Source organism: Nannobrachium achirus (genome assembly GCF_963921795.1).
Source record: "Nannobrachium achirus genome assembly, chromosome: 2".
Lineage (NCBI taxonomy): Eukaryota > Metazoa > Chordata > Actinopteri > Myctophiformes > Myctophidae > Nannobrachium > Nannobrachium achirus.
The window spans coordinates 48,035,895-48,059,399 of record NC_137811.1 but is presented as its reverse complement, the minus strand read 5'-3'; the positions used below and the strand labels follow the sequence as shown (position 1 = coordinate 48,059,399).

At 41.3% G+C, this 23,505-nt stretch overlaps 1 protein-coding gene across 1 annotated transcript in view; it reads right to left on the bottom strand.

The window, feature by feature from the left end:
- LOC308280672 (aromatic-L-amino-acid decarboxylase-like) overlaps window positions 1–23,505 on the bottom strand; it is a gene marked incomplete at both ends in the record, with an annotated part of 153,583 nt that overhangs the window by 126,492 nt on the left and 3,586 nt on the right. Inside the window, 7 exons of the mRNA XM_080720944.1 lie at window positions 6,770–6,837; window positions 8,453–8,546; window positions 8,719–8,789; window positions 11,467–11,610; window positions 12,109–12,243; window positions 18,361–18,480; window positions 19,202–19,315. Of these exons, the coding sequence (XP_080577070.1) occupies window positions 6,770–6,837; window positions 8,453–8,546; window positions 8,719–8,789; window positions 11,467–11,610; window positions 12,109–12,243; window positions 18,361–18,480; window positions 19,202–19,315 (746 nt within the window). The remainder of the gene's footprint in view (window positions 1–6,769; window positions 6,838–8,452; window positions 8,547–8,718; window positions 8,790–11,466; window positions 11,611–12,108; window positions 12,244–18,360; window positions 18,481–19,201; window positions 19,316–23,505) is intronic.

Here is a 23,505-nt window from a genome sequence, read left to right as displayed (position 1 = left end):
CACATTCAAGTATTTTTCTCTCGCAAACCATAGGGGCTACAGTTTCAAACCTCGAAGAGGAGATTCATAATGATTTTAAGAATAAATTGAAAAATAATTACACCACTCATCCTCATGGTGGCGCTATAACGGCTCACTTTACGTTTTGCCCCGTAACTCTTGAACCGTAGATCGGAAAATGAAAATTATTTTTTCCCTGGCTTCCTTGGGTCAAGACGCATCTCCCCATATAGGCCACGCCCATTTGCGTAGGGATAGATTTTCCGCCATCTTGAATTTTCTCCAAAACACACTTTTTGCTCCTTTTCCTACATATTTTCTTCAAATGTCTTAAAAACCGGTACACATGATCTATGAAGCCACGCAATAAACATAGTCAAAGGATATTTTGATAGTCCATACCGTTCCTTCGTAACGGCCTTCCAAAGTTAGCGGTAGGGGCCCGTTTCGCAAACGATAGCCTTAAATCACAAATAAAACCTCGGGTCAACACCGAATTGTAACCACAGGTCGCGGGTGGCGTACTCTATGTATCCCCAAAAGCATTTCCACTTCGACCCGTAGAAGGCATCACAAGCGCGCAAAACATAACCCTTTCGTGCCAAAACGCGTTTCACAACGAAACGCAGACAACTCGGCGGATGGTCTCACGGTCCAAACCGCTGCACGAGGTCGCGCATTCAGCGAGCTGCACTGCAGGCACACTTGTCAAAATTGACTCTGTCAATTCTAGTTAAGTGTGCCTATGCATAGCATGGGCAGACTTATTGTTATCGCTCATATTTACTTACTTAAGTCTGTCCATACTTTTCCCCAAAGTTTGGCACGCTACTCCTCCCACAGTTTTCGCACCACACACTCGCGCCATATGTCAAATCGACCGGCTTACTCGGGAATGGTGTGCTATCAAGTTGCTAAGAGAAAGGTTTTATAGTTTAATTTATATTAATTTATTAGTGAATTAATTTTCCCCATTGACTTATAATGGGAATCGCATTCAATTATTTTTCTCTCGCAAACCATAGGGGCTACAGTTTCAAGACTTGGAGAGGAGGTTCATAATGATTGTAAGAATTAATCAAAAAATAATTACATCACTCGGCCTCATGGTGGCGCTATAACGGCCAACTTTACGTTTTGCCCCGTAACTCTTGAACCGTAGGTCGGAAAATGAAAATTATTTTTTTCCTGGATTCCTTGGGTCATGACGCATCTCCCCATATAGGCCACGCCCATTTGCGTATAGATAGATTTTCCGCCATCTTGAATTTTGTCCAAAACACACTTTTTGCTCCTTTTCCTACATATTTTCTTCAAATGTCTTAAAAACCGGTACACATGATCTATGAAGCCACGCGATAAACATAGTCAAAGGATATTTCGATAGTCCATACCGTTCGTTCGTAACGCGCTTCCAAAGTTAGCGGGAGGGGCCCGTTTCACAAACGATAGCCATAAATCACAAACAATAAGTCGAGTCACCACCGAATTTCAACCACAGGTCGGGGGTGGCATACTCAACGAATCCCCAAAAGCATTTCCACTTCGACCCCTAGGGGGCGTCACAAACGCGCCAAACGTAACCGTTTCGTGCCAGAACGCGTTTTTCACGGGGACCGACCCTCTCACAACGAAACACGGGCGATTCGGCGGACGGTCTCACGGTCCGAACCGCCGCACGAGGTCGCGCATTTAGCGCGCTGCAGGCACACTTGTCAAAATTGACTCTGTCAATTCTAGTGTATGTATGTCCATGCTTTTCCCCAAAGTTTGACACGTTTCACAGACCACAGTTTTTGCGCCACACACTCGCGCCATATGTCAAACCGACCGGGTTACTCGGGAATGGTGTGCTAGTAACTTGCTAAGAGAAAGGTTCTATAGTTTAATTGATATTAATTTATTAGTGAATTAATTTTTCCCCATCGACTTATAATGGGACAATGCAAAAAGTCACATTCAAGTATTTTTCTCTCGCAAACCATAGGGGCTACAGTTTCAAGAATTGGAGAGGAGGTTCAAAATGATTTCAAGGATTAAATAAAAAATAATAGTGTCATTTGGCCTCATGGTGGCGCTATAACACCCCAGTTTACGTTTTGGCCTGTAACTGTTGAACTGTAGGTCGAAAAATTAAAATTATTTTTTCCCTGGATTCCTTGGGTCAAGACGCATCTCGCCATATAGGCCACGCCCATTTGCGCCAGGATAGATTTTCCGCCATCTTGAATTTTCTCCAAAACACACTTTTTGCTCATTTTCCTAAATTTTTTCTTCAAATGTCACGAAAAGCGGTATACCTGACCTATGAAGCCATGCAATGAACATACTCAAGGGATATTTTGATCGTCCGTACCGTTCGTTCGTAACACGCTTCTAAAGTTAGCGGGATGGGCTTGTTTGGCAAACAATAGCCATAAATCACAAACAAAAGGTCCAGTCAACATTGAATTTCAACCACAGGTCGGGGGTGGCAAACTCAACGAATCCCCAAAAGCATTTCACTTGGCCACATGGTGGCGCTATAACGGACCACTTGCCTCGTAACTCTTGAACCGTAGGTCACAGAATTAAAATTATTTTTTCCCTGGATTCCTTGGATCACGACGCATCACTCCATATAGGCCACGCAAATTCGAACACTGCGAGATTTTTCACCATTTTGAATTTTCTCCAAAACACACTTTTTGCTCCTTTTCCTACATATTTTCTTCACATGTCACGAAAATGGGTACACATGATCTATGAACCCATGCAATGAACATAGTCAAGGGATATTTTGATAGTCCATACCGTTTGTTCGTAACGGGCTTCCAAATTTAGCGGGAGGGGCCCGTTTTGCAAACAATAGCCATAAATCACAAACAAAACGTTGAGTCAACACTGAATTTCTACCACAGGTTGCGGGTGGCTTACTCAACGAATCCCCAAAAGCATTTCCAATTCGACCCGTAGGGGGCGTCACAAACGCACAAAACGTAACCGTTTTGTGCCAAAACGTAACCGTTTCGTGCCAGAACGCGTTCTTCACGGGGACCGACCCTCTCACGACGAAACGTGGACGACTCGGCGGACGGTCTCACGGTCCGAACCGCCGCACGAGGTCGGGCATCTAGCGCGCTGCAGGCACACTTGTCAAAATTGACTCTGTCAATTCTAGTTAGGTATGTCCATGCAATTCCCCAAAGTTTGGCACGCTACTCCTCCCACAGTTTTGCCACCACACACTCGCGCCATATGTCAAATCGACCGGCTTACTCGGGAATGGTGTGCTAGTAACTTGCTAAGAGAAAGGTTCTATAGTTTAATTGATATTAATTTATTAGTGAATTAAATTTCCCCATTGACTTATAATGGGAGTCGCAAAAACTCACATTCAATTATTTTTCACTCGCAAACCATAGGGGCTACAGTTTCAAGACTCAGAGAGGAGGTTCATAATGATTTCAAGGATTAAATAAAAAATAATAGTGTCATTTGGCCTCATGGTGGCGCTATAACAGCCCAGTTTACGTTTTGGCCTGTAACTGTTGAACCGTAGGTCGGAAAATGAAGATTCTTTTTTCCCTGGATTCCTTGGGTCAAGACGCATCTCCCCAAATAGGCCCCGCCCATTTGCGTAGGGATAGATTTTCCGCCATCTTGAATTTTCTCCAAAACACACTTTTTGCTCCTTTTCCCACATATTTTCGTCAAATGTCTTAAAACCCGGTACACATGATCTATGAAGCCATGCAATGAACATAGTCAAAGGATATTTCGATAGTCCGTACCGTTCGTTCGTAACGCGATTCCAAAGTTATCGCGGGAGGGGCCCGTTTCGCAAACGATAGCCATAAATCACAAACAATAGGTCGAGTCAACACTGAATTTCAACCAAAGGTCAGAGGTGGCATACGTGACGAATCCCCAAAAGCATTTCCACTCGGCCACATGGTGGCGCTATAACGGACCACTTGCGTCGTAACTCTTGAACCGTAGGTCGGAAAATTAAAATTCTTTTTTCCCTGGATTCCTTGGGTCGAGACGCATCTCCCGATATAGGCCACGCCCATTTGCGCCAGGATAGATTTTCCGCCATCTTGAATTTACTCCAAAACACACTTTTTGCTCCTTTTCCTACATATTTTCTTCAAATGGCACAAAAATGGGTACACTTGATCTAGGATGCCACGCAATAAACATAGTCAAGGGATATTTCGATAGTTCATACCGTTCGTTCGTAACGGGCTGCCAAATTTAGCGGGAGGGGCCCGTTTCGCAAACGATAGCCATAAATCACAAACAAAACCTCGGGTCAACACCAAATTTGAACCACAGGTCGCGGATGGCATACTCTACGTATCCCCAAAAGCATTTCCACTTCGACCCATACGGGGCGTCACAAGCGCGCGAAACGTAACCCTTTCGTTCCAAAACGCGTTTTTCACGGGGAACGACCCTCTCACAACAAAACGCAGACGACTCGGCGGATGGTCTCACGGTCAAAACCGCTGCACGAGGTCGCGCATTTATGGAGCTGCACTGCAGGCACACTTGTCAAAAATGAAAAACAGTAAAAATCTATCTCCTCCTGGGATTTTCGCGTCAAGTGCACAAAACCTTTTTCACATGAACTTTGGACCAATACGGTCAGATTGATCAACCAGATTTTTTTTAAAGTGAAATATAATTTTTTAATAATTTAATCAATATTGCGGTTTTATGCAAATTATTCTTCGGCCTCTAAATCATACATGCAAAGGTACACGTTCATGGCATTTGGCAAAGATGTGGAGGGTTAGTCAAAGTATCACTGAAACCAATTTTATTCCAATCGGCCAAAGGGGGGCGCTATACGAAGCGTTTGAAAATTCAAACTTCAAACGGGCATAAGTCATGACTCGTTTCGTTTGAAGACATGCAACTTGTTACACGCGTGCTTTGACTCGAGCGGAAGACATCTGTGTCGTTGTTAAGTAAGCTCCACCCTTCGATTTTCCGCCATTTTGAGCAGTTTGTAAAACGCGTAAACCCGCTTTTATTCTGGAATTTTCGCTCCACGTGCACAAAACTCTTTTTTACGTGAACTTTGGACCGATATCTAAAGATCTGTCAGATCGGATTTCTTTAAAATTGAAACATGCTTTTTTAAATAAATTCAATGAATATTGCAGTTTTATGCAAATTATTCTTCTGCCTCTAAATCATACATGCAAAGTAACATGTTCATGGCATTTGGCAAAGATGTAGAGTGTTAGTCCAAATATCACTAAAACCAATCTTACCCCAATTGGCCAAAGGGGGGCGCTATATCATTTTGATTAGTTTGTGAAACGCTTAAACCCATTAGGATTTTTTTTTTGCAATTTGCATGAAACATTCTACACACAATCTAAGGACCTTTATCTAATATGCCTATGAAGTGCACACACACAAAAAATAATAATAATGAATATAGCTGCAAGCAGCGATAAAGTGGCCAAAGCCAAAAACACCTCAAATCATGAACACAGCCTGCAATGGGCGTGAAATCTTGCAAGCACATTCCCAATAGGTCAAGGAACAGATAACACCCTTCTTACATTGGCCTGTTATAGCGCCACCAGCGGGTCAACTTTTGCACAACACATTTTTGGAACAAAATGGACCAATCTTTGACGTCAGTAACGTCAAAGAGAGCACTGCCTGCGATCTTGACATTTTGTACTTTTATAGCCATTGTTTTCTGGCTTGAAGCGAGCCCACAATTGTTTCGAAGGAACAATATTTTTCTAGTTGTGTTTTAGTTTTATCATTTTCATTCCACAACAAAATAACTTTATTGTTATTGCCACTAGAGTACCGGTATATTAGTAATTTCCAGTGTGTCAAGTGACCCGGTACTGTCTTAGCAATGTAGCATACAAGGATAGGAAGTTAGTGTGTATACAGTATGTGTCTGTTTGTGTGCTGTTGATAGAATAGGCAGATGGGAGGCGCCGTTCTGTTTGTATTGTATGAATGAGTCAGGTGTAGTTAGATGGAAGTCAGTTTGTTATGACTACAGTGCAGTATTACAGTTTCTAGTATACTGTACGTATGTATGTATATATTATCAACAATGTATTAGGCCTACATATTGGTCATTATGGCTCAAGGGTTTCTCAATAAGCTTGATATTATGCATGTAACCAATAAGGAAATGTCTGAATTAAAGCTATACTGTGTAAGTTGCTCAACTTGTGGTCAGTAGCTCTATAGCAAACCTTGGTCGCGTCCGCGTCTTTCGGCCGTTTTTCAGTTCTCACACCCCCGCGTCTGCCTCCACCTCGCCGAGATCTATCTTTTGAGGGGTCCCTGGTTGCTGTGCGTTCAGCCATTCCGGAAATACACTCCTTCACCCATGCTTACCGTGCACCCGAGTATAGAAACACACGGGAGACTACAAATATGGCCGCCCTAGCGACCCCACTCCAAGATGCGCTGTGATTGGCCGGCAGTGTATAACCCTTGCTGTGATTGGCCGGTAGTGTGATGACGCAATTTTGCCGCGAAATTCTCCCCCCCTCACGGCTCATAGAAAACATATAAAGAGAAGGCTTTAGAAGCTGAAAATAACGGAGTGGGGGTTCTAAAACTTTAGCGATTTAACAGTTAGGACAATTTTAAGATTTGTTTTATAAAAAAAGTTACATGGTATAACTTTAAGAATAATCTGATAGACATATAGGCAGGTAGGTATACAGAGTTTATTTTGAAAGAGAACCAGACATTTTCATGCTTACTGTATGATAGGTGGTCAACTTACCACATAGCTGAGCAGTCAAAGTTGACTAAAAGCCATTTGCTGGCGTTGAAGTTGAAAGAATCTGCAAACTTTGAAAACAAAACAAAGCAACCAATGAGTTATAAAGTTATTTTTTCCGATTAATTTCCTTATTAGAATAACTAGTAAGAGTTATTTAATGATAAATAAGAAGAGAACACAAGCAAATAAACTGATAAGTTACTGATTCCACAAAAGTAGTTTGTTACACGCTATAATAAGGTGAACCAGAGAATTTTTTTAGGGAATTGTATTTATAGAATGGTGAACACCTAATAGACACAATAGACCTGACCAGTATATTTCTGTTTGAGTATTTTGTTTATTGATTTGTTTATTGATTGATTCATAATATCGTCCTTTCAGAAATTAATTTTGTACCTCAGACAATTATAAGATAACTACACAATAACTATATTAACTAACACACAGCACCCAAGATTAAGAGCAAGGTGCACACAATATCCATCTACAGTATGCACAGGACAGGTTCAGCAATTATGTTACAGTTGGTTTTGTTTAATAGTGCTGGTGTATAAGTATTGGTATGAAAAATCTGTGGCCCAATTTGTTTGGATTAATTTAACTCTGTTATCTTTATGTCCACCAGAGAGACAGTATTTTTCATAACAGCATTATCTATTAATTTGAATTGTAAAATAGTCTTTCCATTAATACACAGGGAATATTCAAAATAACCTTTTCCAGGAATGGCTCATCAAAGAGAGACACATCTACGTTCTAATCTGTTTGTTCACTATCATTTTTCTAATATCCTTTTTTCCATCTGCGTGCGCAAACGCAATAAAAAGGCAGCAGCAATGGGAGACAATACAAGACAGATTTCTGGTAGACAGTTGCCATGCTGACTGATTCAAAGGAGGCCTGTTGTCTGCCTTCCCATCATCCATATCCTAGCAACCAGCCCTCCAGCACTGGAGAAGAGCTGGGCAGCCCCCCATTCCAGAAAAGTTGTTCTGTGTTTACTGTTTGGACTTTGGAGACATTTGAGTTTATAGACCAACAGTATGCATAATGTTTAATGTGTGTATAATGTGTGTTATATTAATATTATAGGGGAGAGAGAGAGAGAGAGAGAGAGAGAGATAACATACAGTGTGTCTCTCTACCACTTTCTGTCCCCTACTCTCATCCTCTTTCTATCTAGCTCTCTTCCTCTCTCCTTTACGCTCTACCTCTTTCCAACGGGGTTTGAACTTGTGTGTCTAATAAACTGTGGTATTTCTTTGCCGAGGAAAAGCAGCATGGTTTTATCTAAAGGTCTCTGATGCTGCCTCAGGAAATGACTGTGTCCTTATCTCTGTTTCTCTGCACAGCGTTCAGCTATGAGGAGACAAAACCACCACAGCAACATCAAAAGCCACATAGATAGTCCCACAGAATCTTTGGCCTATTACTCACTCTTGCACACTTCAAATTAATAATACACCTTTAGCAAACATAAATGAAACAGCTAATGCAATTCATTTTGTTTTTTAACAGAATTCAGCACCAACATACAGTATCTATTTTAACTAAACACTCTTTAAAAGTATTAAAGTAAAATTTCAAGATCTTGAACATTTGAGTGGATCACTAAATGTATGTACTATTACTGTATGTAGCCTACTTTCTTTCTCTAGAATGATTTCTGCATTTTCTCACCTCAATACCGTTCAGTAAAGGTCTGAATTCAGGACAGATGAATGCACTCCCAGCGTATGCTGCATCGATATGCATCCAGATTTTCTCAGAATTACTTGGAATAGATAAGGACAACCCAGTTCAGGAATAATAGTACAATGTCCCTTGGAATACTGTACAGTACCTGGAGCACAGAAGCAGACATTGGCACAATATTTCATATTGTATTATTACAACGTTTTCACATATTGTCATTCTGTCAATAGGTACATTTCTGTAAATTCGACTCACATATGGGCCCAAGTTCAGTGATGTGATCAAAAGCACATGATGGAGTTGTGCCGAGAGTTGCACAGAACTGAAAGATACAAACATACAAATCACAAAATCCATTATCACCCATGTAAAAAAAAAAAGGTCTTTTGCCTAACAGATGGTTTTGAATACAGTTATCTTTTCTAGTTTATGTTATCTAGTCTAGATACATATAGCAAAAACCTCTATTTATACAATCACAAGAACATATGTGCAGCAGAAATTGTTGGTCTGCATAGGAATATTAAAATAAAAAAATCTTTTTTTACACCCAATGACAAATGCACAGCTTATACACAAAGCACCTGTTCCTTTCTCATTAGCACACAGCCACAGGTAACCATTCAGATAAACCCAGATGATCCAGATATATGTATCCTGACCACTGTAAGCCTCCTTGACTATTATAGTGCTCGTTATTGCAGGGATCGCTCACTGATAGTGATCTGTGGGTCCAGGTGTGACAGGGACTATTGTCTCTAACCAGATACACTCTCATTAGGCTTGACAGGAGCTAGGCTGCTACAAATAACAGCCTTTCACACAAGATCCTCCTCAGGCTATATGCTCAGCTTCACCAGCCACCTGAGGGCAGGGGGGTCATTGTGTTGAACAGAGACAGGTGATGTGTGTCAGTCAGTGTTTCCCAAACAGTTGGTCGGCACCCATTTTTGTGTCATGGACCGATTTGTATGGGTCCATGACAAAAGATTGAATTCTAAATAATAACTAGAAAAGAAAATTTCGAAGAAATTTTAAGTGTGCCTGCAGCTCGCTAAGTGTGTGCAACCTTGTATGTGTTAACATTAGCATCTTTGTTAGCATTAGCATTTGTTAGCATTAGCATGTGTTAGCATTAGCAATATGGTTTCTTGTTTTTAAGAAATAGGCTCCTCCCACAAGTTCCGCAAGGCGATTACGTTGTCCCGTCGCTCCCGAGATCGTTTGTGTTTCGTTTTGAGAGGGTCGTTCCCCCTGAAAAACGCGTTTTGGCATGAAACGGTTACGTTTTGCGCGTTTGTGATGCCCCCTATGGGTCGAAGTGGAAATGCTTTTGGGTATATGTTCAGTATAGCGCCCCCCACTTGTGGTTAAAATTTGGTGTTGACTGGATGTTTCGTTTGTGATTTATGGCTACTTCTTACAAAACGGGCTCCTCCCGCTAACTTTGGAACCCTGTTACGGAAGAACGGTATGGACTATCAAAATATCGTTTAAATATGTTTATCGCATGAGTCCATAGATCGTGTGTATCGATTTTTGTGACATTTGGAGAAAATATGTAGGAAAAGGAGCAAAAAGTGTGTTTTGAAGAAAATTCAAAATGGCGGAAAATCTATCCTGACGCAAATGGGCGTGGCCTATATGAGGAGATGCGTCATGACCCAAGGAATCCAGGGAAAAGGGAATTTTAATTTGACCCACGGTTCAAGAGTTACAGGCCGAAAGGTAAAGTAGACTGTTATAGCGCCACCATGAGGCTAACTGACGAAATTATTTTTTATTTAATCCTTGATATCATTATAAATCTCCTCTCCAAGTTTTGAAACTGTAGCCCCTATGGTTTGCGAGAAAAAAAATATTGAATGTGAGTTTTTGCGATTCCCATTATAAGTCAATGGGTAAAATTAATTCACTGATAAATTAATATCAATTAAACGATACAACTTTTCTCTTAGAAAAGTAATAGCACACCATTCCCGGCCGAGCCGCACGTTTTGATGTATATATTGGCGTAAATTGTGCGGCAGTTATTAGCGCACCATTTGTGGGATCATTATTAATTAATTAATTAATTAAGTATGGCGGATTACAATAAGTGTTTTGCCATTGCATGGCAGGCACACTTAATAATAATTGTGTTAAAAAAATAAAATTAAATAAAAGTAGTGAAAATAGCAGATTTCCTATTTTTGCTAGTTTAGCTCCCATGGAGACATTACATTTTCCCTTTGTTTCTTGGGCTAAAAAGTTTGGGAACCACTGATGTATGTGATTGCACGGTACACTATACAGTATACATACTGTACGTAAGTGCAACTAAGGTTATTTGATATCAGGTATCTCCAGTGAGCTTTCCACTCGATAATACAATGCAATAATGTCATGTAAATACAGGGTACAGCAGGTGACAATCTAAATGATGTGACTGTAACATATCTGATGGAGTTCTTAGGACTAAAATGCTGCATTTTAAAGTGGTGATGGTGAATAAGACACTATGTGGACATGTAGTGGAGAAAACATGATGGTGTGTGTGTGTGTGTGTGTGTGTGTGTGTGTGTGTGTGTGTGTGTGTGTGTGTGTGTGTGTGTGTGTGCGTGCGTGCGTGTGCGTGTGTGTGTGTGTGTGAGATATTTATTAACCTGTTTGTTAATGCCATATATGTGTGCCTTTGTCCATGTACATATATTGTATATCGTCGTTGTCGAGCGGAAACCTCGGATCTCCAAGTTTCAAATGTGTACGTTCTTTCGTAAAGTACAGCCCTGCTTCATCATACAAGGCGGTCGCACAAAAGTAGTGAAAACAGCCGATCTACAAGCACACAACGCCTCGCGGCGCGAGGCGTTGTGTGCTTGTAGATCGGCTGTTTTCACTAGTTTAAGTCATTTTTAAAATGATGAATGCAAAACGAACGGTTTTGGACATACAGGGTTTTCACCCGACAGAGACGATATATTTCTGTAGGCTAAGTGTAAATATATGCGTTTTCCTACATAAAATGGGATGAGTCCCGCTGCCTTGTCCTCCTCCACCATCCTTTTTAACGTCTCTCCTTTGACAGCGTAGGTGTCGTCTGTTGGGATTTTCTTCATCATAACACCGGCTATCAGACCAGCGCGCTCCACTGATGAATGAGACTGGAGAGTAAGAGCAGCAGCTTTATTGCAATGTTTTCATAAACATTATACATTGAGTGTTTTGGACATACACAACAGCCAGAGTAACAAATGAGCAAATTATACATGTTATTTCAAGCCAGAGATAAACTGTAAAAGCACAACGAAGAAGCATATCTTTGTCAAACAGGAAAATGGAAGAAAGTGCATTGTTCTTCAACTGGGAGGAGAGAATCAACTGGCTGCTGTCCTTGTAAAGGTCTGCATCTCCCTGAGGCAACTCCCAAACGTTGCTATAGTCTTGTATTAAACCTGATAAGGTCTACAGTAGGCCTGCTGTCACTCTGAATTACCTGATTGCTCTTTCACTAGTAACCACCTGTTTACAGTACATTCTTGAAAGAATGCGGCTGCACTGTTGTTCCACCACCTACAGTGAATGCTTGTAAAGTGGGGTCAGGTGAATGACAATTTGCATGAATGTAGAGATGTTTCTTTGCTATGTGCTTTAGCTCTTACTTGGTCAGAGGTATAGGCAACCAGTTTGGAGATGATGTGAGCCTCAGTGCGTTGTGGTTCAGAGGTCTGGACTCGTCGGACTGCTTTACAGCGAGCAGCTAGCAGAGCCACCAGGGTTGCTTCACTGGCCGTGCCCTGCGGATAAAATGAGTTTGATTATGATTATGAATGACAAAATGAAGTTATAGAATGATCACATGAGACAGTTTTCATGCTAATCAGGGTGACATCGTACGTTTTGCTCTTCCCTTGGTCCCAGGAGAGAAATATTTTAGCAAAATACACTTGAATGTACAGTATAAAGTACAGCAAAAACTATAAAGCAATCAGTCAAATACTTTGTTAGTTATTAGGGATCCACTGGGCGTAAAATGTTATCTGTTAGTTATTAAAATGTCCTTCCATTAGTTTATGATTATACCACATTCAATTATATCTACTGTAGGCTACTGATTGTATTTCTAAACACGTCTGTTTACAATACATACCTGTAGCATGTATGTATATATTTTTTATAATCAAAGAGACAATCTGGTGAACCAAAACAGAGATCCCCCTGCGCGCGCACACACGCACGCACGCACGCACGCACTCACGCACGCGCGCGCGAACAGATACTGTACATAAAATCGGTGAATCTATTATTATGCATGGACACAAGAAGATGTGCACACATCACAGACTGTGAAAGAGAGGCCAGAGTATCCTCATTGCCCATTAAAATATCAGCCTTTTATTCTCTTGCAAATTGCCTTTGATCCTAACAGAAAGCCTGTCTATTCACTGAAGAAAGCACATAATCAGGACGAAATTATGTTTGGGTACTACGATGAGTCATCGTACAACAAAGCTAATATCACATGACAGCACACACTGGGCATGACGTCAAGGCTTCAGGGGGAATTAAAACAAAAAGTCAATCAATAAGCTTGAATTCTTCACCAGACCGTCAATACACTAACTGTTGATTATATCACAACAAGTATGACTTCTGAGCTGTTGGGTCAATCAAGTCATATAGTGGGGGAGCCAATCAAGTGATTCTGCTGGTTGTAATTTTGGAATGATAATTGTTGAAGACATGTATATCTTCATTCTTGGGGTTCTCACAATGCCAAAAAAACATGTCTTCATTTTTTATTTTTGGGTTTAGCATGTGTAATTAGCATAATTAGCCAATTAATTGCCAAAAACGGGAAATGGCAATAACTTTGCTTCTAGGTAACTTATAAAGGTGATCTAAAAGTCTAAGTCCATGTTTGTGAGGTCCAGAAATTCATATGTTACCATTGTGAAGTCATACAACCTTTCATAATTAGCATAATCATCTTAAATTATGCAAAAACTAGTTGAAAATCAGGAAATTGTTTAATTTTTCACATTTAGCTGACTTTGGAGAGATAATCTGAGACTCTTATTGACTAATTGAGTATGTTTACATGTCCAGAAATTCCTATCCTGATGTAAGTAAATGCAACCTTTTGTCATTAGTATAATCTGCATACATGATTTATTAATTAGTCTGAAAGTAAGAAATTACCTGTTTCTTTTTCTGTTAGGATATCCATAGATTAATTCTTGTCATAATTAGTCAAGCAACTGTGCTTCAGCTGTGAGGGATCACAGCTGATAAAGCTAATCATAGTTATTGAAAACACCTGAATGATGCTGCTTGGACACATCACAATTGCATCATGAAGGTCACTGGAGGCTTTGTGGGCATTACTCAGAATGCTAGTGCTAGAGAAAGGTTCTTCTCTGGTCGCACCAGAGCTGAGTTGACTTGCTGAAGAAGCATGCCAGATGGCTGGCACACAAACAGCTACACAAAAGGAGCACCATGACTTGTCCATTGCTGTCTGGACAAGGCAGGAAAAGAATGTACTTCGATTGAAGCATGTGATCAAGTCATCTTTGAATCCTCTAACATATGATGGCAAAGACCTACCCAATATCATCACAAAAGTTGTGATGCCACCCCACGTGGAGAAAGATGTATGCAGCCAAGACGAAATTGGCCAGCAGAACTATGTTGCTTTTGTGAAAGCGCGCATTAACAAAAATGAAGTCAGTGTCTGGGCCAGAATGAAAAAGGTTCAACTGAAGATGTGGAAGAGTGCAGGAAAAGTTGTGAAACACAAGCTCGCTGACCAGGTGGTGGAATTGAAGGATGACAGGTCATTGTTTGCTCGAATGCTGATTGTTGCTCGATCACGGTCAGAGATCAACCTCAAAGAAGCCATTGGCCAGCACGAGTTCACTGCCAAAGGAGCTGCAGAATGAGAAGAGGACTGGTGACGTTGGTGTTGATCAGCAACCACAGAGTGCTGCCACTGACAGTTGTCCCCTGCCATCTAAGTGTCATAGATGGAATGGCATTGGTAGAGGCAATGGGAAAGCCATCATGGATCAAGATATGTTCCCAGTGGGCTTACCACTTCATAGCCATACTGGACAGGAAGACCAAAGAACGTAGTGAGACCCATGTAGTATTTGACCGCTATGATATTGCATCTTCACTGAAGGAGGCCACGTGTATGCAACGCCAGGGTGGCAAGCCCCCTACCACTTATCATGTGGAAGACAACACACCGATAGGGAAGGTGTCTGAAAAACAGTTCTTGTCAGGTATCCACACCAAAGATGAGCTGACTGTCTATCTTGCTAAGAAAGCCCTCCAACACTTCCAGGGGAAACCCAACATTTTCATAATCACGTCAAGGCTAGATGTCCACTCAAACTATATCGATGTAAAACATCTCCACAGCTCACAGGAAGAGGCTGACACAAGGATAATCCTGCACAGCCTGGATGCTGTCCGAAGAGGGGCAACACAGCTCTACATTGAGTCCCCAGACACTGATGTCTTTGTTCTTGCAATCCGACGGTACAATCAGCTGTGCAAGGACACCTATTTCATCTCCGGTGTGGGAAACAAAAAACGTATCATCTCACTGGAGCCAGTAGTGCAGGCACTGGGTGAAACGAGGACTTCAGTCTTACCAGGGTTCCATGCCTTCACTGGAGCTGACCAGACAGGCCATTTTGCTGGAAAAGGAAAGTTAACCTGTTGGCAAGCCCTAAACCAGTGTCATGTGGAGGTGGTATCTGCATTTGCTACTCTAGGTACTTCAAAAAAGCTCAGTTCTGACACAGAAAAAAAGATTGAAGCATTTGTTTGCCAGCTGTACGAGCCCGGTACAAATCTTGTGGATGTTGGTGAACTCAGGTGGAGGTTATTCACAAAGAAACAATTATAAGCAGAGAAGCTGCCACCTACACAAAGAGCATTACATCAAGCCATTGCCTGTGCCCATTACCAGGCAATGGTATGGTATCAGGACCACGTACCTAGATGCCACCAGCAACTGAATATGGATGGGAGGCTGAGGGAGATCATCTGGTGCCAGTCACAACACGGGATCCCCCAGCTCCAGCCACCATTACTCAACTGATCAAATGTGGCTGCAAGAAATCCCAGTGCATGTCACATTGTTCTTGTCGATCTCAAAATTTGAACTGCTCCGAGATGTGCATGTGTGGGGAAGATGAAGAGGTGTGTTGTAATGTAAGCAAGGCACAACTGTTGGGGATTGACGATGACGTCGACGACGAAGATGGAGACCCTTCTATTTAAATGTGTTTACAGAACTTTCTGTACATATTAGTATAAACGATCTGATAATTCTGTGACCATTTCTCATATTGTTCTTTATTTTATATGAGGGATATATAAAGAAATATAGCTATTTCTGGTTTCGGTGTGATTATTACATAATTATTACACAGACAAAAGGTTGCATGATTAATGTATAGTATAATAATAATTCCTGGACTTGTAAACATACATCTTAGAGTCTGTAAGAAGCTTTCAAAGTAGACTAAAACAAAGAAATGCAGCAATTTGCTTATTTTCACCTCGTTTTTGCGTAATGTATGCTAATTATGCTAATTAGGAAAGGTTGTATGACTTCACAATGGTAACAGATGAGTTTCAGGACCTCACAAACATGGACTTAGACTCTAAGATCACCTTTATAAGTTACCTAGAAGCAAAGTTATTGCCATTTACTGTTTTTGGCAATTAATTGGCTAATTATGCTAATTACACATGCTAAACCCAAAAGGAAAAATTGAAGACATGTTTTTTTGGCATTGTGAGAACCCCAAGAATGAAGATATACATGTCTCCAACAATTATCATTCCAAAATTACAAAAATTGATAGGCTCCTCTACTAATATCAAAACATTTAGATTGAAGGGTGGTGGTGGCTCAGTGGCAATGGACCAAATCAATCTATGTAAACAGTCAAAGACCTCTGGCTTTATGGTCAACTCAAGTATACTTCCTGTCCACGTTCCTAACAAAGCAAGTCAGCCATGCAAAGTGATCGACATACTGTATATTAGACAACTACAATAAATAAGCCTCCAACCTGCCTCTGTCTTCTTTGTAGTGATTAATGGGCTCAGAGCCAATTATTTATCAAACATTTGTATAGATAATATGGCATATTACTGTATACCACAGTACTACTACTGTAGGCTATATACAGTATTGTATTATTTGTTACCAGAAAAATGTTTGGAACTTTCCACACTTAAGCCCTATATAATTCGTTTTCTGGTGCCCACCAGGGCTCTATACTAGGTCTGCTAGTATTTCCCTCTACACCAAATCTTTTTGTCAAAAATAGGCGATCTACATGCTTACAACAACGCGTCGCAACATGAGGCATTTTAAGCTTGAAAATCGCCTATTTTCTCTAAATGTTTGACCCAGAAAAGGGGCAAACGTTGGTGAAACTTAGAAGTGCTTCAGTAATTTACAACTGGATGATTTGCATGGAGTAAAGAAGTGGAGTATCTGAATACCGGTATTTAAATTCCAAAAAATATTACACACATTTAACATGATTTGTCATATTTTATTTATCACTGTAGTCATTAAATGTCTAAGTCTATTATAGAGTTCAGAAATGAAAGCCGATAAGGTCCTTAATGAAAAGATCCTCTTGTTTGGATCCAGTGTAGGCATGCACCTATCTAATATTTTCTTAATAATTATTCTTTATAATTCCTTTTTTTATTACACAGTTATGTTTTATATAGCAACAAATCAAATTACTACTTAAAGATTATTTTATATTTTGTCACACAAGTAGTAGAGAAAATGGCAGACCATAAGCTCACTATAAAGTCTATTTTCAGTATAAACAAGAGAAAGAAAAATGTGCCTTTAATGACATGGTGATGCTCAAAATGGGGATTGATTATTATTAGTCAAGAACTTTATAAAAATGGATTAAATCAATTAGTTTCATACTTCAAGGACGGTAACTGTTGCATGCAGGCTTGCAGCCCTACTTCAGTGCACTGTAGGCAGATGCTCTATAATGACAGGCTGGCAAAGCACTGTCACAACCCTCATATTATCCATTCTGTTAAGAGGAGAACCATTTGTTGCCATAGTGAGATGCACTTAAAAAGAGCAGGAGCAAGACAAAAGCTGCACATCTAACACACACACACACACGCACTCACGCGCGCGCGTGCGTGCGTGCGTGCGTGCGTGCGTGTGTGTGTGTGTGTGCACCTCCATCCACACATCAACACAGAGACGGAAGACACACAAACACAACTCAGGTGGTGACAATAGAGGTGCATGACATGATCTGTCATCAGTGTGCGCTCTCATGCTTTGCCACTTGCCGCCCCTGCACACACGCACGCACGCACGCACGCACGCACGCACGCAAAAACATTCTCAGCTGCTATTATGTTTGTGTCAATGGAAGGCTAAACTAACAATTTGATTTTTGCACCACAAAACGATCCCAGCCATCCTGTCAATGGATGACATATTAAAAAGCTATTTCCTGCCATTTCATCTAGCACTATGAACCGGGGAGAGAAAGGACAAATCAATAAAATACAAATTGTTGCTGAATATAGGTTTGGCAGCAGTCAATTATGTTTCCGCATAAACAAGGTAGCCATCCCAGCAGTCTGTGAAGGCTCTGGTTGGCTGGCATATTGTGCAGATCAGGAAGGTATTATGTGCACATGGGTGGATGGGTATCTTGAATACTAGCACATGTGTGTCATATTGTGTGTTAAACATGCACATGCTTGTACAAAATAAAACAGAAATTGAAAGGCCAGTGAATAATGTCTTTTTCTGTGTAATATTAACCTAGTTTAGGATTACTTTGATGTCCTCAAGTGCTAACTTACACAGAGACACTTACCTGAATGACACCTCCACCTTGTCCATGGGTTCCAGCAATGAAGGCCTCAGGTAGTTGGAGCATTTTCCCAAGCCAGTCCAACATCACAGTCTCCAGCTCTGTACAGGCCGGACTGGCAGCCTAAACATAATTATGAACCAATTACATGAATTTAATGACCTCCCAGATTAACCACTTACTGTAGGCAAAACCCTCTATAGCCGTAAAAGACGATTTGGGTTACAACTGTACTTTGACACAGTTTTTCAAAAACGTTATTTTTACAGTCTTCTCCAAATCTGTTCGCCAAAAATATCTACAGCTTGCAGATCTGCTATGGCGAATGTTTTCCCCAGAATAGGCATGCTGTGTTTCAAGTTGTTAAATCAAGTATTTAACAAAAATAATGAAAACAGGTTATCACACATTAAATAAATAGGCAATAAGACAGATAAAATATAAAACAGTAAGTCCCTATTTCATCAGAAATTATATTTATTAATGTATTTTACAGTTAATGAATACCGTTTTGGAAAACTTGTTGTATCCTTGGGCTAGGAAATCTCGGGAGTCGTGTCACAAGAATGTCAAAGAGCTTTTTATGGTGTGGTTCTGAAGGGATCAGAACTTTTGACTGTCATCAATATCACGTCAGTCTGGAGCAATGTGTAACTCCATATTTGAGCATGGCAGAGATCTGGCCTGGCAGAGATCTGCGCTCTGCAGTGGCGAGTCATTTCACGAAATTCACGTTTATTATTTTTGACTATGAACCCTTTAAATATTTTCACCTGAATCTTAATTTAAAATACCTATATACAGAAATAAACTGAAGTAATAGAATAAAAGTAATGTTTGTTACCCAGGAAAATCCAATGCAGCCAATAGCTCCACAAAGCATGTCCGCCAACATGGCAGGGAAAGAGGAGGCTGCTGGAAAGTAGGCATAGAAGTATGGGCTGTGCCAGTGGGTGATCTAGAAAAACAATTGAAAGTACAATTAATGACCATTTAAATGCTTTGGTTGGGGTGGCAGTAGCTGAGTGGTTAGAGGCTGCCTGGGAGTCGGAGGGTCACCGGTTCACCCTCCCGCTCAGCCTATGTGTCAACATGTACCTGAGCAAGACACTTAACCCCTAACTGTTCCCCTGGTGCTGTATTAATAGTGTCCACTACTCCTAAAATAATCGCATAGAGCAAATTTCACATGCTGTGTATACATTGACAAATATCCAAAGAACAACATAAATTATTGTATAATTATATATACTGTAGCAAATAACGCAGCACCCTGAGCTGGGATAGAACCCAGATCGTTATGCTCACCAGTCTGGCACGCAACATGCAGCTCTAAGAGAGTTAGAACCCTTAGAGGAGCAAGTTACGGCCGAGCCAAGTGGTCCCCAACTACTGTAGCTGCAGAAACAAGGTGATTGTTATGCATAATTTACATTCAGATGGACTGCTATCCTGAAAATTGTAGGGAGAAAATAATAATAACAAAAACTCAACCTCTGCAACCTAAATGTGAAACAAATCGTATTTTTTTTTCTTCTTTTGAGAAACAGTTTTTGTAAATCAAAATTAATGAGGCATTTTTAGACATTTTTTTGTTAGTTGCTGTAATCTGAGATCAAGCGGTCACGGGTGTGTTTACAGAGCATTTTACAACTCTTGGAACGCAGCTCAGCCAATCATAATCACATAATCAAGGACCATAACTAACTGTTTTATAATAGGTGGTTTTCATGCTTAGTATGATGATTGGTTGCTTGCAAATCTGCACCGGAATGAACTACACCATATCAAAATAATGTCATTTAATTGAATTTCATAAAAATAGAAATATATGTAAATATATTTATTTATTTTTGTGTCATTTTATTTTTATTTCCTAATTAAGTTGTTCAGATCCATCTGTGGACAAGACAGAAGTGGAGTGTCATCACCAGTTCAATAGCCTGGAGTAACAGGGGGCAAGGTTGGTGTGGTAAGTGAAAGAGAATGGCTCTTTCACCACCTCCAACAACACTTAAATTCCTATGACACATGAAAGAGATACAGTGAACTGCTAAAGTCCAAAGTGGTCAACAAGGGAATTGTTCTGCCCACTATTGGTGTGAATTATTGCCACCTAGTGGTGGTTTTGAAGATCGTTTTTGTTTGCACCATGTGGTGTATTTTGACCCTTTGAGCTTGCTGTAGTTTCCCAGTATGTGTTCAGTGTGTACAAGACAGCAGAGCAGAGAGCTATGCCAGAAGCTACTCTTTTGACAAGCCTTGGAAAATATATGACTGTAAGCACATTCTGTTGGTTTTCTTGAAGTTATGCCTTCCTTTAGTCTATTTTGTGATGTTTATCCAATACTATTGAAACTACATGAAGCTAAATTTGATGTTAATGTTTGAAGCTGGCTGAAACTAAATTAAGCTAATTGCTGCTTGCTAGCCTACAGCTACTTGTCATTTAAGTCCAGTACAGTGTGACAGCAGTTTGATTATTGTCTTTTCATGTCTATTGCATATGTTCTATTTGTTTTTCACAATATTAATACAGAATGCATATTTTTTCTGTATTTTCTGTATTGCAGTTTTACAACTTTTCCAGTGGCATTAAACAGCCTTAACTACAAACCGTTTGTGCTCATTGGGAAGACTGTTCGCTATCTGCCAAACTAGCCTGTCAGTTTACCTAGGGAGGGCAGAATAGTAAAAAGTCATACTTCACAACGGACTGTCGAGTAAAGAGAGGATCAGCATCACTGGCTCTACAGCAACCCCACAAGCAAGTTTTAACATGGATGCTTCTAAACCAATAGATGAAACTTTGGCAGTCAGGTCTCAATGCTCTGTTTCTACAAAGTCAAGCCGGACCTCTACATCCAGCAGTCGTGCTGCCAAAGCACGGGCCAAAGCAGAGGCCGCACGGGTCCAATTTACTTATGCCCAAAAGGAGGCAAATCTGTTAAAACAGCAAGCAGAAATAGAATATGAACAAGAAAAAAACAAAGCTGATCAAGTTAAGAAGAAAGCTGAGCTACAAGCAGACTTACAAGTGCTCCAGTCAGAAAAAGCAGCTGCTGCAGCACTGGCTGAAGCTCAGGTTTTGGAGGCATACGACCAAGAGGAAAATGAAGAACTTCAACATTATCAGCTAGAGACTAACATGATGTCACTCAGCCCTATGCAGCGCACCATAGAGTATGTGCAGAAACATGCAGAGATGAACCATGGTCAACTCCCACTCCCCCACACAGCCAAATCAGAGCCTGTCTCTCCATCAAGGTGCCAGCGAGATATGGACGATGATGAAGAAAGAAGTTGCTCTGCAGAGTCTGGTGAATGCAGTAAGGTAGAGTACAAAGACTTACCTGTTCAATCCTGTACTCAGACTCAGGCTACAGGAAATATATCAACACAACACACTCGTGCTGTAAGCCCCAAGCAAGAGTACAGGAGTTTGAGAGAAGGGTCACGTGACACCAGATACACAAGTAGAGAGGAATTTCGTCCTCTCCAGCCTCATTACTCCACAACCTCTCCTACTTATAATCCTCCTGGCACATCTGGCACATCTGATTTAGCCAAGTACTTAATGAGACGAGAAATGGTCAGCTCTGGTCTACTGAAATATGATGACCACCCAGAAAATTATTGGGCCTGGAAGACTTCCTTTCTCAGCTCAACCAGAGACTTGAACCTGACACCTCAAGAAGAGCTGGACTTACTCGCCAAGTGGCTGGGACCTGAGTCAGCTGAACAAGCCAAGAGATTAAGAGCAGCCTACATCCATAACGCAACAGCAGGCCTCAACATGGTGTGGCAAAGACTGGAAGATTGCTTTGGGGCCCCTGAGGTTATAGAGCATGCATTTCTGAAAAGAATTGAAGACTTCCCGCGGCTCTCGGCCAAAGACAACCAAAAACTAAGAGAACTTGGAGACCTTTTATTAGAGCTGGAGGCAGCAAAAACGAATGGATACCTAACCGGCCTATCACATCTTGACACAGCACATGGGGTCAATCCCATCTTATCAAAGCTCCCAGTCTATCTTCAGGAGAGATGGGTAACCGCAGGGTCGAGGTTCAAGAAAGAGCATCGAGTCTCATTTCCGCCATTTTCCTTCTTTGTGAAGTTCGTATACGATGAAGCCCAAACTCGCAACGATCCAAGTTTCGCCTGTGTCACCAGTGGAGGTGGACACAGAACGCCAGTATCTGTAAGGAAGACTGATGTCTCTTCAGAATCTGAATCAGAAACCAGTCAAAGCTCCTCATCAGAGAAGTTAGAGGACATAGACAAGCAGTGTCCCTTACACAGTAAGCCCCATCCTCTGGGGAAATGCCGCGGTTTCCGGAGCAAGTCTTTAGAAGAGAGAAAGGCTTATCTCAAGGACATGCGTATCTGTTACCGATGCTGTGCTTCCACTCGCCATATTGCCAAGGATTGTGACACGGAAGTACAGTGTAAGGAGTGTAACAGCGATAGACATCCCTCTGCACTACATCCAGGGCCACCCCCATGGGAAGCTGAGAGGGTTGACACCAACAGCGATTACGGCGGGGAGCAGCAAAGGGATGACAACCCAGCAGTAACATCAAAGTGCACTGAAGTGTGTGGGGACGCAACTAACACCAGATCATGTTCAAAAATATGTCTGGTCCGAGTCTACCCTGCTGGCCATAAAGAGAAGGCTACCAAGATCTATGCTGTTCTTGACGAACAAAGCAATCGCTCTCTAGCGAAATCAGACTTCTTTAACCTCTTCGGCAGCAAGGCAGGTGCAGAACCATATACCCTGAAGACATGTTCAGGAGTCACAGAGACAACAGGGCGACGAGCCAGCAACTTTATCATAGAGTCAATAGATGGCAAAATGCAACTTCCCCTTCCAACACTCATCGAATGCAATGTGATGCCCGATGACAGGTCGGAGATCCCTTCTCCTGACATAGCTCGCTACTACCACCATCTCAAGCCAGTGGTGGGCAAAATCCCAGAAGTTGACCCAGATGCTCCCATCATGCTTCTCCTCGGCAGAGACATCCTGCGTGTGCATAAAGTTCGGGAGCGGTATAACGGACCCCACGACGCACCCTATGCACAGCGCCTTGACCTCGGATGGGTCATCATTGGCGATTTGTGCTTAGGACGGGCCCATAAACC